General features: G+C 43.4%; 1 protein-coding gene across 1 annotated transcript; it reads left to right on the plus strand.

The window, feature by feature from the left end:
- The first annotated feature begins 13712 nt into the window (after positions 1-13712).
- On the plus strand, positions 13713-14128 carry LOC121493781 (resistin-like beta). The gene has a single exon (XM_041760031.1). It carries the CDS (start codon positions 13799-13801, stop codon positions 14126-14128), a length of 330 nt encoding a protein of 109 aa, XP_041615965.1. The 5' UTR covers positions 13713-13798.
- Positions 14129-17616: the final 3488 nt, after the last annotated feature.

A 17616-nucleotide genomic window follows, 5' to 3' on the forward strand; every position in this document is an offset into this window, starting at 1 on the left:
CCCAAGCATGAGTGTGAGGAGCAAGTCCCTAATCTTCTTATCTTGAGGTCTCCCTCTATATGTGTGGGATCTGGATCGTAGTAAGATTCATGTATTTACTTAATTCATATGCATTGGGCATGTACATCATCCAGGCACTGTGCTAGGCAAGATGAAATGCTGGCTGAAACCCACAGTTTAATAACAGACATGGAAAGTCAGCAATGGCAGGAGATTGGCTTCTCTGAAAGTGGGTCAGGATACCTAATTAATTGTTTAGGTATTGGTAGGAGTGTGACAAACAAAGAGGAAAGAGGAGAGGCTAAGCCAGGTAGATCACTCAACAAGGAAGAAGCTCTGGGGTCTACACTCATGCCCGGTCTGGGGGCACTGTGCTCAGGGCTCCCCAGGGGGATTGTAATTGATCACAATCAGTCAGAGTGTTAAAGACTCACACCCACAGTAAATATTGGTGTTTGAAACTCTGGTTAGATCACACAGTAAAACATAAAAAACAACAATGCCCTTGAAGGAAGCATTGGTTAATGCATCTTTTGATGCCAAAGTGGGTAAGGCCTCTCTAAACAAGATGAAAACTCATAAGTCATAAAAGTAAAGCTTGATATATTTGACTTTATAAAATACAAACTGTATGGCAACAAAATATGTCATTCACTTCACTGAGAAGATATAGTGATTATAAATATTTATGCAGCCAGCATCAGAGCTCTTAAATATGTGAAGCAAACATTGATAGACTTGAAGGGAGAAATAGCAACCCAGTAATAGAAGATTCAATAATCCACTTCCAGTAATCAATAGGAAATCAGAAAGAAGAACATTAAGGAGAAGAATGACTTGAATCATACTAGAGCCTAGCTGGGTTAATAGATACACACAAAACACTCCACCCAATGACAGCACAATAAACATTTTCTTCAAGTGCCCAGGGAACATTCTCTATGGTAGACCATATATTAGGCCACAAAACAAGTTTTAGGAAATTTGAAAAGACTGGAATCATACAAAGCACTTTTCCAACCACAAAACTAAAAAATCAGTAGCAGAAGGAAACCTGGAAAATCTAGAAATATATGGAGATTACAATTCTTAAACAACCAATCAGTCAAAGAGGAGGTCACAAGAGAAATTAGAAACTATTTGGAAGTGAAATTAGAAATTAAATGGAAGTGAAAATTCAACAAGCCAAGACTTACAAGATGCAGCCAAAGCAGTACTCAGAGGGAAATTTGTAGCTGTGAGCATTTACATTACAAAGAGGAAAAATCAGATCAACAACCTAACTTCACACCTTAAAAGACTAGGGGGAAAAAAGGGAACAAACTGACCCAAAACTAGCAGAGAAAAAAAATAATAAAGGTTGAAGCAGAAATAAACAAAATAAAGAATTTTTTAAAAGAAACAATAGCAACAATCAACAAAACCAAGAGTTGGTTCTTTGAAAAATTCAACAACATGGACAAAGCTTTAGCTAGACTGGCTAAGAAAATACGAGAGAAGAATCAAACAATTAAAATCAGAAATGAAAGAGGGAACATTTTTTAAAAGATTTTATTTATTTATTCATGAGAGACACAGAGAAAGAGGCAGAGACACAGGCAGAGGGAGAAGCAGTTCTCCCCATGAGGAGCCCATTGCGGGACTCCATCCCAGGAACCCAGGATCACACCCTGAGCCAAAGGCAGACACTCAACTACTGAGCCACCTAGACATCCCTCTTTTTTTAAAATTCAATTTGCCAACATAATAAATACATCATTAGTTTCAGATATAGTTTTCAATAATTCATCAGTTGCATATAACACCCAGGGCTCATGACATCACATGCCCTCCTTAACGCTCATCACCCAGCTATCCCAACTCCCCACCCACTTCCCCTCCAGCAGCCCTCAGTTTATTTTCCAGAGTTAAAAGTCCCTCATGGCTTGTCTTCCTTTCTGATTTTTTCCCATTCAGTTTCCAAGTGTAAAGGGGTAAAGGCAAATACCATGAAAAAGTCCAATGCCAACGAATTGGATACTCTGTATACAGTAAAGAAATTCCTAGAAACACACAATATATCGAGAATGAATCATAAAGACATAGAAGATAGACAATGATACTAGTTATACCTGATGTGTAACAAGGAAGGTAATTGAATCAATAATCAAAACCTCCCAACGAAGAAAACCCTGGACTCCACGGCTTCACTGTCTAATTCTACCAGACATTGAACTGGAGGGTATTATGCTGAGTGAAGTAAGTCAATCGGAGAAGGACAAACAGTGTATGTTCTCATTCATTTGGGGAATATAAATAATAGTGAAAGGGAATATAAGGGAAGGGAGAAGAAATGTGTGGGAAATATCAGAAAGGGAGACAGAACATAAAGACTCCTAACTCTGGGAAATGAACTAGGGGTGGTGGAAGGGGAGGAGGGTGGGGGGTGGGGGTGAATGGGTGACCGTCACTGAGGGGGACACTTGACGGGATGAGCACTGGGTGTTATTCTGTATGTTGGTAAATTGAACACCAATAAAAAATTAATTTATTAAAAAAAAAGAAGAATTACACAGACTGAACCACCTTCTTACAGCATACACAAAAATAAACTAAAAATGGATTAAAGATCTAAATGTGAGATCTGAAACTATTAAAACTCCTAAAAGAAAACATAGACAGTAATCCTTTGGACATTAGCCTTAGCAGATGTCCAAGAAAAACAAAAGCAAAAATAAACCACTGGGACCACACCGAAATAAAAACTTCTGTACAGCAAAGGAAACCATCAACAAAACAAAAAGCCAACCTATTGAGTGGAAGGAGATATATGCAAATGCCATATCCAATAAGGAGTTAATATCCAAAATGTGTAAAGAACTTACACAACTCAACCCCAAAAAAACAATGTACTAAATTTGAAAGTGGCCAGTGGACCTGAGTAGACATTTTTCCAAAGAAGACATCCAGATGGCCAACAGATTTATGAAGAGATGCTCAACATCACTCATCATCAGGGAAATGCAAATCAAAACCACAATGAGAGGTCACCTCACACCTGTCCGAATGGCTAGTATCTAAAAGACAAGTAATAGCAAGTGTTAGTGAAGATGTGTAGAAAAGGGAACCCTCATGTACTGTTGGGAATGCAAACTGGTGCAGCCACTGTCGAAAAACAGTTTTCCTCAAAAACTTAAAAATGGAAATACCATACAATCCAGTGATTCCACTATCAGATATTTACCCAAAGAAAATGAAAACCCTAATTGGAAGAGATATATACACTCCTACATTTAGTGCAGCATTATTTACAATAGCCAAAATATGGAGGCAACCCAGATGTCCATCAATAGCTGAGGGGATAAAGAAAATGTGGTATATACATATATATAGTAGAATATTATTCAGTTATTTTTTTTATTATTCAGTTATAAAAAAGAATGAGATCATCCCATTTGTGACAACGTGGTTAGACTAGAGGGTATTATGCTGAGTGAAATAAGTCATACAGAGAAAGACAAATATATATTATTTCACTTCTATGTGGAACCTAAAGATAAAACAAATGGACAAACAAAAACACAAACAGAATCTTAAACACAGAGAACAAACTGGTCATTGTCAGAGTGCAGAGGGATAAAGAGATGGATGAAACAGATAAAAGGGATTAAAAGGCATAAAGTTCCAGTTATAAAACAGGTAAGTCAAGGAGATCAAATACAGCATAGGGAACACAATCAATAACACTGTAATACTGTTGTATGGTGACAGATAGTGATCACACTCATCATGGTAGGAATTGAGAAATGTATAGATCTGTTAGTCACTGTCCTGGAACAAAAAAGAATTCACATAAATCCTCCACAAACCCTTCCCCAAAAATGGAAGAGGAGGGAATACTTCCTAATTCCTTTTATGAGGGAATACTTCCTAATTCACTTATAACTCTGATGCCAATCAGAGTAAAATAAAATTATTTATTTTACTTGCTTCTGATGCCAGAGCCAAACAATGACACTATAAGAAAACCACAGACCAACATCTCTGATGAATATGGAGGCAAAACTCCTCAACAGAATACTAGCAAAGACAACCCAACAGCACAGAAGGATCATACACCAGGACCAAGTGGGGCTCATTCCTGGAAAGCAACCTGGGGTAACATACAGAAATCAATCATTAAAATCCATCTCTTCAACAGAATGAAGAGAAAAAACACAAGATGGTCGCAGTTGATGCAGAGAAAATATCTGACAAAATTTCAAAACCCTCTCGTGATAAAAACACTAAAAAAAAAAAAAAAAAAAAAACAAGAAATAGAAAGGAACTGCCCTCAACATCATGAAGGCCATGTATGAGAAGCCTACAGCTAGAATCAGACTCAATGGGGATAGACTGAATGTTTGCTTCAGGAACAAAATTAGGAACAAGCCCAGGATGCCTGCTTTGGCCTCTTCCATTTAACATAGTTGGGGAAGCAAAATAAGCCAGTCGTAGAAGGACAAACACCGTATGATTCCACTTCTGCGAGATCCCTAGAATATCGAAATAGAGACAAAAAAGCAGAATGGTAGGGGCTGGGGGTCGGAGGAGGAGATGGGAAGGCAGTGTTTACCGTGGACAGAGTTTCAGTTTTGCAAGATGGGCAGAGCTCTGGGGATGGACGTTCGTGATGGTTGCACAACAATGTGAATGTCCTTAGTATTGCTGAGCCGTACACTTAAAAAATGGTACGATGGCAAATTTTGAATGTGTCTTACCACAATGAAGAACAACAGGATACAAATCAGGTTTAAATTTAATAGTAATGACAACTGCAAGACCACTATTTTCTAAACAAGCCAGTGAAATTCCTGATATATGAAGCTGTTACTCCTAATTCTATGGCTTTAGTGATAATTTCACATTAATTCATTTTTTAAAAATGTATTCAACTGCGATACCAAAAAATGCCATAAAAAGCCAAAGGACAGACTGAGAAATTTTGTAGGTGATATGACAAAGAGAGGATCATTTTAACTTTAAAGAACTCTCTCAAATCTAAGGAGACAGGAAGTAATCCAGTAGGATTACAGGCAAAGGACTTAAGCAAGTAGAATGTAGAAAAATAAATACACATGGCTGATGGAAATAGAAAAGAATTCTCAACCCCACTCATAATTTAAAAAACATAAATCAGAGCGCCACCTGCCACCTATCAGATCGACACAAATGTGCAAGGTTGACGATACTCTACTGATTTCCACGTGAAGAAACAGATCTCATGCAATATATGGGGGAGGAGAGATGTGTGTTATCCCACGGGAAGATAGTTTTGTGACATCTATTAAGTTAAAAGTAGAAAAACTCCAAGTTTTTAAAAAAAGATTTTATTTATTTATTCATAAGAGACACAGAGACAGAGGCAGAGACAGCGGCAGAGGGAGAAGCAGGCTCCCTGCAGGGATCCTGATGTGGGACTCCATCCCAGGTCTTCAGGATCACGACCTGAGTCAAAGGCAGACACTCAACCCCTGAGCCACCCAGGTGCCTAAAATCCAAGTTTTTGATTCAGGAATTCCACTGCGAGGAATTCAGCCCATGAAAATATTTACCAAAAAAAAAAAAAAAAGTAAGGGAACAAAGTTCTTTTTAATTGCAGCATTGTTTGAAGAGAAAAACAAACAAACAAAACAACAACAAAAACCAACAACAAAACCCTAAATGTCCACCAATAAAGGAATGACTACATAAAATTGGGTACAATCTCTATAATGGAATGTCATGCAGTCTTTCAAAGTCATAGGGCTAGATCTATACAGGCTGATAGGGAAAGATCTCTAAAAGAAAAACTAGGAGCATTTTCTCACGTGCTTGTTGGCCATGTCTATGTCTTCTTTGGTGAAATTTCTGTTCATGTATTTTGCCCATTTCATGATTGGATTGTTTGTTTCTTGGGTGTTGAGTTTTATAAGTTCTTTATAGATCTTGGATACTAGCCCTTTATCTGATAGGTCATTTGCAAATACCTTCTCCCATTCTGTAGGTTGTCTTTTAGTTTTGTTGACTGTTTCTTTTGCTGTGCGGAAGCTTCTTATCTTGATGAAGTCCCAATAGGTCATTTTTGCTTTTGTTTCTCTGCCTTCATAGATGTATCTTGCAAGAAGTTGCTGTGGCCAAGTTCAAAAAGGGTGTTGCCTGTGTTCTCCTCTAGGATATTGATGGAATCTTGTCTCACATTTAGATCTCTCATCCATTTTGAGTTTATCTTTGTGTATGGTGAAAGAGAATGGTCTAGTTTCATTCTTCTGCATGTGGATGTCCAATTGTCCCAGCACCATTTATTGAAGATACTGTCCTTTTTCCAGTGGATAGTCTTTCCTGCTTTGTCGAATATTAGTTGACCATAGAGTTGAGGGCCCATTTCTGGGTTCTCTATTCTGTTCCATTGATCTATGTGTCTGTTTTTGTGCCAGTACCACACTGTCTTGATGACCACAGCTTTGTAGTACAACCTGAAATCTGGCATTGTGATGCCCCCAGCTATGGTTTTCTTTTTCAATATTCCCCTGGCTATTCGGGGTCTTTTCTGATTTCACACAAATCTTAAGATTATTTGTTCCAACTCTCTGAAGAAAGGCCATGGCATTTTGATAGGGATCGCATTAAAAGTGTAAATTGCCCTGGGTAGCATAGACATTTTCACAATATTAATTATTTTAATCCATGAGCATGGAATATTTTTTCCATCTCTTTGTGTCTTCCTTAATTTCTTTCAAAAGTGTTCTGTAGTTTTTAGGGTATAGATCCTTTACCTCTTTGGTTAGGTTTATTCCTAAGTATCTGATGCTTTTGGGTACAATTGTAAATGAGATTGACTCCTTAATTTCTCTTTCTTCAGTCTCATCGTTAGTGTATAGAAATGCCACTGACTTCTGGGCATTGATGTGTATCCTGCCACACTGCCAAATTGCTGTATGAGCTCTAGCAATCTTGGGGTGGAGTCTTTTGGGTTTTCTACATACAGTATCATGTCATCTGCAAAGAGGGAGAGTTTCACTTCTTCTTTGCCAATTTGGGTGTTAAACTATGTTGGAAAATTGAACTCCAATAAAAAATATACAAATAAAATTAAAAAGTCACAGGAATTTAAAAAAATAAAGAGAAAAATAGGGTAAAAAGCAAAATACAGAATAGTGTACAAAGTATGATTTCTCCTGTGAACACATACATTCATTCATCTGACAATTATTTACTGAGCATCTACTATGCAGCTGTGAACAAGACTGACAAAATCCTTGCCCACAGGAGCTCAATGCGGGATATAGGCAATAATCCTGGCAAGTCAATACCATGTGTAGAATAGGGGAAGGTTACAAATCTTAGAGCAAAAAATAATGCAGGTACATGGGATGGGAAGTGTTGGATGTGAGACAAGCTCAGAGTGATCAGGGAAGGCCTCACCAAGAAACCCAAGGCATATGAGAAAGTAAGCCATGCAGGTATCTGGAAGAAGAGCAGTCAGGCATAGTGAATAAGGTGATGCAAAGGCCCAGGGGCAGGAATGTCTGGCATGGTCAAGGGAAGCAAGGAGGCAGTTTGCCTAGAATAGGGGAGAATATAAGAGAGAGAGAGAGAGAGAGAGAGAGAGAGAAACAGAAGAGGCTACAATGCTAACTGCAATCCCTGGCTTGGGGCGGGGATGGGGGGGTCATACATTGAACACCTGTAATGGCTGGCTTTTGTTCTAAATGAGCTAGAACCCCAAGAGGGAATCCAGCAGAGGCACAAAGTGATTTACATTTTGACAGAATCATAAAAAGATGTGGGTGATAGAGTCATAAACCATTTGTTTTCTTCTTTATGGTTTTCTATATTTAAAAAGTATTAAATATTGGGGTGTCTGGGTGGCTCAGTCAGTTAAGCGTCTGCCTTCAGCTCAGGTCATGGTCCCAGGGTTCTGGGATCAAGCCCTGCATCAGGCTCTCCACTCAGTAGGGAGTCTGCTTCTCCCCCTCCTCCTGCTCCTTTCCCCCCTTGTGCACTCTCTCTCCTCTCTCTCAATCTCTCTCTCACAAATGAATAATTTTTTAAAGTATTAAATATGAATTTAAGAATCAAATGGAAGGAGGTGCTAGGAGATTAGGAAGATGGGCAAGAAGAAGCTCAAGGAGGCAGTTCTTTGTTAAACAAAGAAGCAAGGGGACCTGTCCTGAAGAAGGACATTCCCTCCAAAACATTTCCCCATGGTGTTGTATGTGTTGTCGTATTATGGGGGAAAAGGGTCCTTGGTGAAGTGGATCTGGAAAACTCTGGACAAGTGTGACTTCTCAACATCCTTCAAATATTACCATCCAAGTGGGAGGGAGAAGATGCAGTGTTTCCCAAACTTATTTGACCATGAAGCCCCCTCTTTTTTCCCTATGAATCATCTCTAGGGTTCCATGGAACACACTTTGCTAAATGCTGCTCTGGGTGAGGAGGCTCTTAGGTGAGGTCGTGACAAGGGCATACCTGCATTTAGTTGGGTCACTCACGCAGTGATCAGGGGAATCAATTGGCGAGGGAAGGTAAGGTGAGGAGGTCAGAGAGCTTACTCCCCTGTGATACACTGTCCCTTCTGGGCTAACATGCCCCTCTGCTTGAAGATAGTGATTTGAATACCAGATGCCCCTGCACCCAGAGACTCAGTGGCGCCCACTGAAAGCACGCTGATGCAGCAGAGTGGCATTTGACATTTTTGTTTCAGAGTGACAGCACCATCTGGTGTTGCCTGGAGACCCAGCCTACCAACCTCTTCCCTGGGCATTAACTGGAGGGCAGCTGAGGTGCAAGAGGCAGAGTGGACAAACAGGATTGTCAGGTGGGGAGGAGGTGGCCAAGCCCAGGATTGCACAAACCCACATCACCTTGGGCTTGTTAATATTAACTCAATCTCTAGTCTGGGGGAGCACCGGCAATCTCTAAAGTCACTGCCCTGATAAATATTGTTTTGCTCATCTTCTTGGTTGGATCTTCAATGATTGTCTCTTGGCCTAAGATTGTGATCCTGCTGAATCCCCCATAAATAAGCAGCTTTAATCCCCTATGATTACATGTCAGGGAACATTCCTCCCATGGGACAGGACAATATCTGGTTAAGGCCCAAATGGAAGTAGAAACCCAGCAGAAGCAACATGAATGGGCAACCAAAGGGCTTCAGGATAATTATCATCTTGATCCATTTCAATAATTGTGCCATCAAAGCTTCCCCTAGAAACGTATTTTTTCCTGGTGGGCACCCCCTTTCTTTGGTATCTGAATAATTTTTTGACTCCTACTCATTGTTCACATAAACTAAAGTTAGGAAGAAGTAGATTCAGTCAACCATTCTTTTACTCAACCAACTAATACTAAGTTAATCACTCTTTTATCCAACCATCTTATACTAAATTCCAAGCACATGCCAGTCCAGGGCTACACATTATGCTATGTGTAATTTCCATGCAAATTCAGTGAATAACTTTTAATTCAAACTTCTTTATAAGAAGAAGCAAGGGCTTTGTAGATATTCTATTGCACTGCTGTTTATTTAGCAAATTGTCTTCATCATAAAGGGCGGTGGGACAAGTTGTTCACCGCACATGGATGTCCGACGGAGAGAGAATGGGGCCTGAAATCCAGGCCATGCTACACTTGCCAAGTGGTACATCCTGGTATATGGTGACATCCATCTGCTATGAGATGTATTCTTTTTACTTTACACAAAGATGCTATTACTTCAGAGAGTATGTGATAAAATAAGTATAGTAAAATATTAATGATTGAATCGATATGGTAGATTTAAAGTGGCCACTGTAAAAATCTTTCATAATAAAATGTTGAGGCAGGGAAAAGTGGCATGTCATTCTTTGCCAAATAATGCATGGGCCAGAAAGATGCTGTTATGGGTTAAATTGTGCCCCCCCTCAAAAATTTATATGTTGAGGCTCTAACCCCCAGTACCTTAGAATGTGACCTCATTTGGAGATAGGGTCTTCATAGAGGTGATCAACTTAGAATGAGGTTATTAGAGTGGGCCCTAATCCAATAGGACAGGTATCTTTATAAAAAGGGGAAATCTGGTCACTGGGCCATGAGTACAGAGGAAACAGAAGAAAGACAATATGAAAATACAGCAAGAATAGCATGTGGGCAAGAAGATAGTCAATCTACAAGCCAATGAGAAAAGGCTGGAACAGATATTTCCCTCATAACCCTCAGAAGGAACCAACATTGCCAACAGCATGATTTCAGACATCTGGCCTCTAGAACTGTGAGATAATAAATCTCAGTTGTTTAAGGAGCCCAGTTTGTGGTACTTAGTTGCGACAGTCCTAGCAGACTAATTTAGGTGCCTTTTCCTCATCTGCACTGAGGGAGGTCACTGAAGGGTAGCAGAGACTAGATCCTCACCCTGAACTCCTAGAGTACACACAAATGTAAGGAAGGCTTGGGGTTTAGTGTTTTAGTGGGGAGACTTCCTACTGTGGGGTTTGGGTTGCTGGGAATTGACCGTGAGCTAATGTTTGCCTCAGAAAGAAGTGAATGATAGTGAAAAGAAGTCATTATTCATTGACATATAAAGACCAGCTGCTGTCCAATAATGGAGCTACAAGCAGAGGGTTTTGCCACTGATGACTTTTGACACCCAACAGTTTTCCACATATAAAGACACAAGACAGGGTTGTTGAAAACAACAACAACAACAACACAGGAACCCAAACAATCAACCAGACCTGGCAACCAGGGAAAAGATTTGTTAGTGCCTGGTTCTGTTCCTGGTACTAACCACTCATGAGCTATGCCATCTTGGGTAAGCCACTTGAACTCAATTTTCTCATTTGCAAAGACACAAGTTTTGGGGAAGACAAAGGTATTACATGTAAAGCTTTAAGCACATAGTAAGTGCTCAAGAAATGAGGGCAAAAATTCAGAGACAAGATTGAGATAAGCCCCATGAGGACTAACAAACAGGCTCAAAGGCTTGTTTGTACAACAAACAAATGGCTGCCGGTGAAGGTCAGCAAGGCTGTGGATGGCAAAATCAATATTTGGCTGATATCAGGTGTTTTTCCATATTAGACACTGTAAGAATTGACTATGGTTTATTGTCAATCCTGACAGAATGTGTGCTGGAGTAGGAAGAACACTTGCTTGTGAGCCAAGGGAAGGGATTCTAATTCTCACTGTGCTCTGGACTGTGTAACCCTTGATAAGTTCCTTCTAGCTCTCCCAACCCTCTACTTCCTCATTGATACAATGAGAGTGATGGCCTAGACTGAAAAAGACAAACATGTAACCATGCACAATTTCTTCTGCTCTCACATCCACACAGCCATCACCAGTCAGCCATGGCCCTATTTTCATCTTCATTCAGGCACAGTCTCAGAATCCTTCTCAAGATAAGATTCTGAGAATCACTAAAAATAAATCCAAGATGGCAGCAGGGACAGAAACCATTCACTGTCCTGTCCCAGATGATCTCTACGATGCCTACTAGTTCTTCTGTTTGCCCAGTCTGATTCCTTCCTAGGCCAGAGATGACGTTGTTTTGCATTTTTCAAGATTTTCATTTGATAATTATTTGGGACATTTCACTGCCTGGGTCTTATATTTTGACTTGTCCTTAGGCTTCAGTTTACCTCCTCCCAGACCAAATATCCAACATCCTCACAAGCGTCCTAGATGTTGGTGTCTCCATTATTTTAAGTCACTTGGCTTCCTCTGCCCATGCCCACGACAGTCTTGGTTAATGGATTAAGGCACTCTCATACAGAAAGATGGAGTTTCGAATGCCTTCTGCATTCAGTGTCTCTACTACGGCCTACCAATTGCTTAAAATTGATGCATCAGATAAAAACCACTGGCCATTTCATCACAGGAAAATATGTGCAGAGATACTCTAGAGGAAATTACCGAACCAAGACTAGCTCTGTGTGTGTGTGTGTGTGTGTGTGTGTGTGTGTGTGTTGACAGGTCCAGCTTCAAACCAGTGCCATATGAAAGCTTTCTTTTCTGTCCCTAGGTAAGCCTTCAAACCACCTTTCCAATTCTCTTCTTACCAATGTAGCCACCTCACAATGTTTTCAGGATGGATGGATGGATGGGAGCATGAATGGAAAAATGGATAGATGGATGGGAGGATGGATAGATGGATGGGAGGATGGATGGATGGTTGGATGCATGGATGCATGGATGGATGGGAGAATGGGTAGACAGAAGGATAGCAGGATGGATGGGCGATGGATAAAGATAGATGGGAGGATGGATGGGAATATGGATAAATGGATGGGAGGATAGATAATGGATGGAAGGATGGAAAAACACTTTCACTGGGGAATGTGGCATCTTTCCTTCCCCCTTAACCTCTCTGACAGTGTAGCAAAGCCACCCTCCATGACCAAGTCAGTTCAGCATTCTTTGTTCCTCTAGTTCCCCACAGACCAGTGAGCACCGGACATCATGCACCCAAAAGATGTAGGTGCAGTGGGCTAAGGTCTGGAATATTTGCCTAAGGAGGGTACGACCTGCCCTTCCTGTGTGTTTCTGCCTCCATGACCACCAGAATCAGCTGTCGATGTTGGCTACCCTCTCTTCTCCTCAGCTGAGGACAGCTGCCCACAGGGACCAGCCTGGAGGGTGCTGTGGATACTGGTACTGGGTCTGTAAGTAAAAATTTCCTTCCTCTAGCCTCATGTGTGGTCTCTTTAGCTCCCAGTTAGCACCTGAGGCATAGCTGTCTCTGTATGGCTATGGGGTATGGCATGGGGAGGGAACAGAGCAGTGCCACAGGACAGGTGGCTTACCTGTAGGTGAGTCTTACTGTAGAAGGTCACCTTGTTCTGAAATAGGGAGCCAGTGAAAGATAAAACCAAGCCTTTGGGGGCATCAGACCTGGAATCAAAGGTTCTGGCTCAGTCACTGGCCAGTTATAGACCTTGAGCAAGCCACACTATCTCCCTGGGAGATAGATATCTTGAGATTTTGCAGGAGTTGGTTGTGAAAATTAAATAGAGCATTACTCAGAGTATTGGTTCAAAGGACGAGACTTTTATGAAGAGACTGCATAGAAAGGTGTGGAAAAGTTGGAGGAGAAAACAACAGGGTCTCTGGTGAGACACCCAAAGGTTAGCAAAACCAAGGAGCTCTCACTTGCCCAGAGGTGAGGCAGTAAGGAAGAAATGGTTAGGGCAGGAGCCACAGAGGAGGTGCTTTCTGGAAGGACCCAAGATGGTAGAAGGATGCAGCTGCTCAAGAGGCGTGGAGCTGAAGCAGGGAGCCTCCCTGTCCTCCTGCCCAGCACTCCCACCCATACCAAACATAAGAAGAAGCCAGTGGCCAGGAGAGGCAGGAACAGCCAACTTTTGCCAAGTGCTTACTACATGCCATGAGCACATACACTATTTCATTTAACTTTGACTCACAAGGAGGTTAGCCCTGAGCATTATAAGTGCTCCCCACAATATAACTTGTGTTATTGGTTTAATGGGGTTTCCCACTGACCTGGAAGGCGAATTCAGATCCTGGACATTTTTAAGAAATGGGGGAACCAGTGACCCCCACCACACCCCTAGCCCCAAGTTTTCCTTAACAACTTTTTTTAGAATGAGGTGTGTATTTTACCAAATCATAAAGCCTTGTGTGCAAGGTCTCCGAAGATGGGGAGACACGACCGCAGCAGAGGACAGTGGGGGGATGGGCTGGAGTCCAGAGAGGGACAGAGGAGTCTCTTGGTAGAGTTCTTCCTGAGAATCCCCACCTGTCACCGCCATGATCAAGTAGGGAAGTCTATAGGCCCAGGACACTGCCATTCCACAGGATGAAGACTACTTGTTGCTTCCTTCTCCCTCTCTTCCTCCTCCAGCCGATGATCCCAGGGACTGCTCCGTGTTCCTTGGACTTCATTCTGGATACAAAGATAAAGGAAACCCTCACTGGCTTAGAGTTACATCCTTCCCCAACACAAAGGACGTCATGTGTCAGTATCAAGAACTCAGGCAGACTGTCCTCCTGCCCTGCAGGGATGACTGTCACTGGCTGTGCCTGTGGCTATGGCTGTGGTTCCTGGGATATCCGGGGCGAAACTACATGCCACTGCCAGTGCAGCACTATTGACTGGACCACCGCTCGCTGCTGCCCCCTGACCTGAGGGGGAGGAGGGCGAGAACCCAATGGTGTGACCATGACTGTAAGGAAACCATACACCTGCCTCAAACTGTTCCTTTCATTTGTTACAACCCACCTCTTGGGTAGTAAAGACAATTTTTACTTAAAAAAAAAAAAAAGGCAGGGCACCGTGATCCCCACGGTAGGACCTAGACTGTATGGGAAAACCAGGAGTTCTCTCTCTCCCTCACTCAGGGAGCCTACTTAGTCCTTCCCCACCCACCCCCGTCTCTCCAGACCAAGCAGCCAGGTTCTCTCCATTCCATGGGGACAAACACCACTGTTCCCATGCTCACAGGACAGGGAAGTCACCCACGGGACGAGGACAGGCCCACTCAGTCCCAAGTACAAATTCTGAAGGAAGAGTCTGGACATCCTGGATCAGGTGCCCATTTCCCATCAATCAGCACGGCTAGAGGCAGGGAGCAGGATCGGGTGAGCAGGTGGGGAGCTGAATCTTTATATAGTGAATATTATATTTCAAGTAGAATGTATTCTTATAACTAAAATCTAAAGAAAGCAGATACTTTATGATAAAACTGTTGTGGAGTGCATGCTCTGTGTGGAATTCAGAGGAAAACCCAGATTCAGTGATTAACAATGCCAAAAAATTCAAGTAATTAGCCATTATTCAAATAACAGTGGTGCTATTTCTCTTTTGTGCCTTTTAGACTTTTGTTGCCCTAAAATTCCATTTTATTGGAACCCATTTTCCACCTGGTCTTTCTTGACAGGGTTTTTTTTTTTTTTCTACTTCAAACAGTTTCTTTTTTTTTTTTTTTAAGATTTTATTTATTCACGAGAGACATAGAGAGAGAGACAGAGGCAGAGACACAGGCAGAGGGTGAAGCAGGCTCCATGCAGGGAGCCTGACGTGGGACTCGATCCCGGGTCTCCAGGATCAGGCCCTGGACTGAAGGTGGCGCTAAACTGCTGAGCCACCAGGGCTGCCCCTTTAAACAGTTTCTAAATAAAATTCTGTATTTCAAGAGAAAAAAAAAAATCTAAAGAAGCCTAAAGGGTACAGCTAGGACTTTTCTCCCCTAACAACTATAGTTTTACCAAACACCCCCCTGTGTTTCACCCACCATGTGCTCACATCAAGCTTAACACAGGTCCAGAGGCAGGACTCGAACCCAGGTCCACCTGATTCCAAAGCCTGTGTCTCACCCCAGGGCACTCAGTGGAGGAAAGTAGCAGGGAGCGTTCCGGGGTGCCGAGTCCTGCTGGACTGGCTTGCCACGTTCTGCGTCTCTATTTGTCCGGGACGGTACACCCCACGCTGTTCTTCTGGCTACTGGTGGCCAGGCTGGGTCCTCATGCCTGTGGCCAAGGGGCTCCTGACCGAGAAAATCACGGGAGCCCAGTGACCCTGTCGGCCTCCCCGATCTCCCTGAACAACTCCCACTTTGCCTTCAGCCTGTACAGGCTGCAAACCCAGCAAGAACGTCCTCCCCCCCGCCACAGCTCCTCCACGCCCCCTACCCTGCTGGCTCTCCTGGCCACGCGGGCAGTGCTCACCCAGGTCCTGGAGGATCTGGCTTCGCCCCCGCCCAGGTCCCAGACAGCGGGGTCGTGCGCACTACAGCCAGCAACTCCTTGCCCTCCTGCTGGCCCCGGAGGCCTGCTGGCCAGTCACGGGCAGAGCCTGGCACGCGGTTTTGCCGACCCTGCCCACAACCTGTACCACACTGAGGTCTTCCTCGCTCCCTTCGGGAACAACCACAGGGCCAGGCAGCAGATGGACCACCTCATAAGCAAGAGGACCCATTGGGAAGCTGGGCACTGTCTTGATCCTGGCCAATCATATTTTCTTTAAGAAATTCTCTAGAGATTATTTTTTTTAAATTTTTATTTATTTATGATAGTCACAGAGAGAGAGAGAGAGGCAGAGATATAGGCAGAGGGAGAAGCAGGCTCCATGCACCGGGAGCCCGACGTGGGATTCGATCCTGGGTCTCCAGGATCACGCCCTGGGCCAAAGGCAGGCGCTAAACCGCTGCGCCACCCAGGGATCCTCTAGAGATTATTTAGATCCCTTTGCAGTTAGCTACAAAGTTCATCCGTCTTTTGCCCAAGAGGAGTATTTCCCTCCACCTTCTTGCTGCCCCTCCAAGAATTCAATCACTTAACTCTCCTGCACCTGCAGCCCCTCCCTCTTCTGGTACCTTCTCCTGAACATCCCAGCTCTGTCTCAGGCGGTAGCCCCATCACAACCAAAATTTTAGGTCGGGGTGCCCCCACGAAGGTACATAAGTTGGGTGTTTCGCAGCGAATGAACACGTGCTTTTTGGGTTTGTTTGTTTTTTTAATTCAATTAGCCAACATAAAGTACACACTGAGTCCCAGATGTAGTGTGCAGCGATTTACCAGTTGTGTGCAACACCCAGTGCTCATCCCATCACGCGCCCTCCTTACTGCCCGTCACCCGGTTACCCGGTCCCCCCATTTCCCTCCCCTCCAATGGCCCTCAGTGTGTTTCCTAGAGTTAAGAGTCTCTCATGGTTTTTCTGCCTCTCTGTTGACTTCCCGTTCAGTATTCCTTGTTCAAAAAACTCACTTTTTTCAAGTTGTAACTGCAGAACATGAAGCTACGTTCAGGGCCCTTGTAACAGCCTTGCCCCCTCGGGCTATCCCGGCTCACCGGCCGTGCCACCCATCACAGGTCTTGCTTCTGGGCCCAGGGCTCATCCCAAAGAGTTTTTGCAAGCTGCCTCTCGCCCACCCTTGAAAAGAAACTCCTTGTTGAGCTGGGGATCCTGTCCTGAGGATGTCCCTGGATCCTGAGGATCTGTCCTGGCGTCCCCCCAGCGTTGCTACATTTAACTCTATTTTGTGGACTCTCCTCCCTGACACTTCCTCCTGTGGGCTCAGCGTGGCTTTGCTGGTTTTCTTAGCTCTGCCATTTCTGTGTATCTCCCAGTCATGTGGAGCCTGTTAAAGACGGTGTTCCACAGAGTCCTCCCTTGGTCATCTTCCTTGGGCAAGTTTGGCTCTCCAGCGGCCCCTACCCCTCCTGCACTCTCTATGCCCACCCCCACCTCTCATGAGCTCCAGACCCACACCTCCACAGGCCATCAGGTCCCCTCCACCCAAATATCCAAGACATGCCCTAAGTTCAGCATGTTCAAAAGAAGAAGAATCCCTTCCCACTGACCCTACAACCCCCCAAATCCCCCTCTTCTGTTTCTTTTCCTTTAAGTGTCAGGGCATCTGCCAAACCAGCTCTAACCATGAGCTGGGCAGATCTTCTATCTCTTCCCACCCCTCCCACACTACACTTCTAAGCAGAAGCCACGACCTGTGGGGACCTCCTCTCTAATCTCTCTCCAGGCTGTGCCACTGTCCCTCTCCGCTGCCACTAGTCTCATCGGGCTCCATTACCTTTTTTTTGTTTTTTTAATTTATTTATGATAGGCACACAGTGAGAGAGAGAGAGAGAGAGAGAGAGAGAGAGAGAGGCAGAGACAC

The sequence above is a fragment of the Vulpes lagopus genome, chromosome 6 (genome assembly GCF_018345385.1).
Source record: "Vulpes lagopus strain Blue_001 chromosome 6, ASM1834538v1, whole genome shotgun sequence".
NCBI lineage: Eukaryota > Metazoa > Chordata > Mammalia > Carnivora > Canidae > Vulpes > Vulpes lagopus.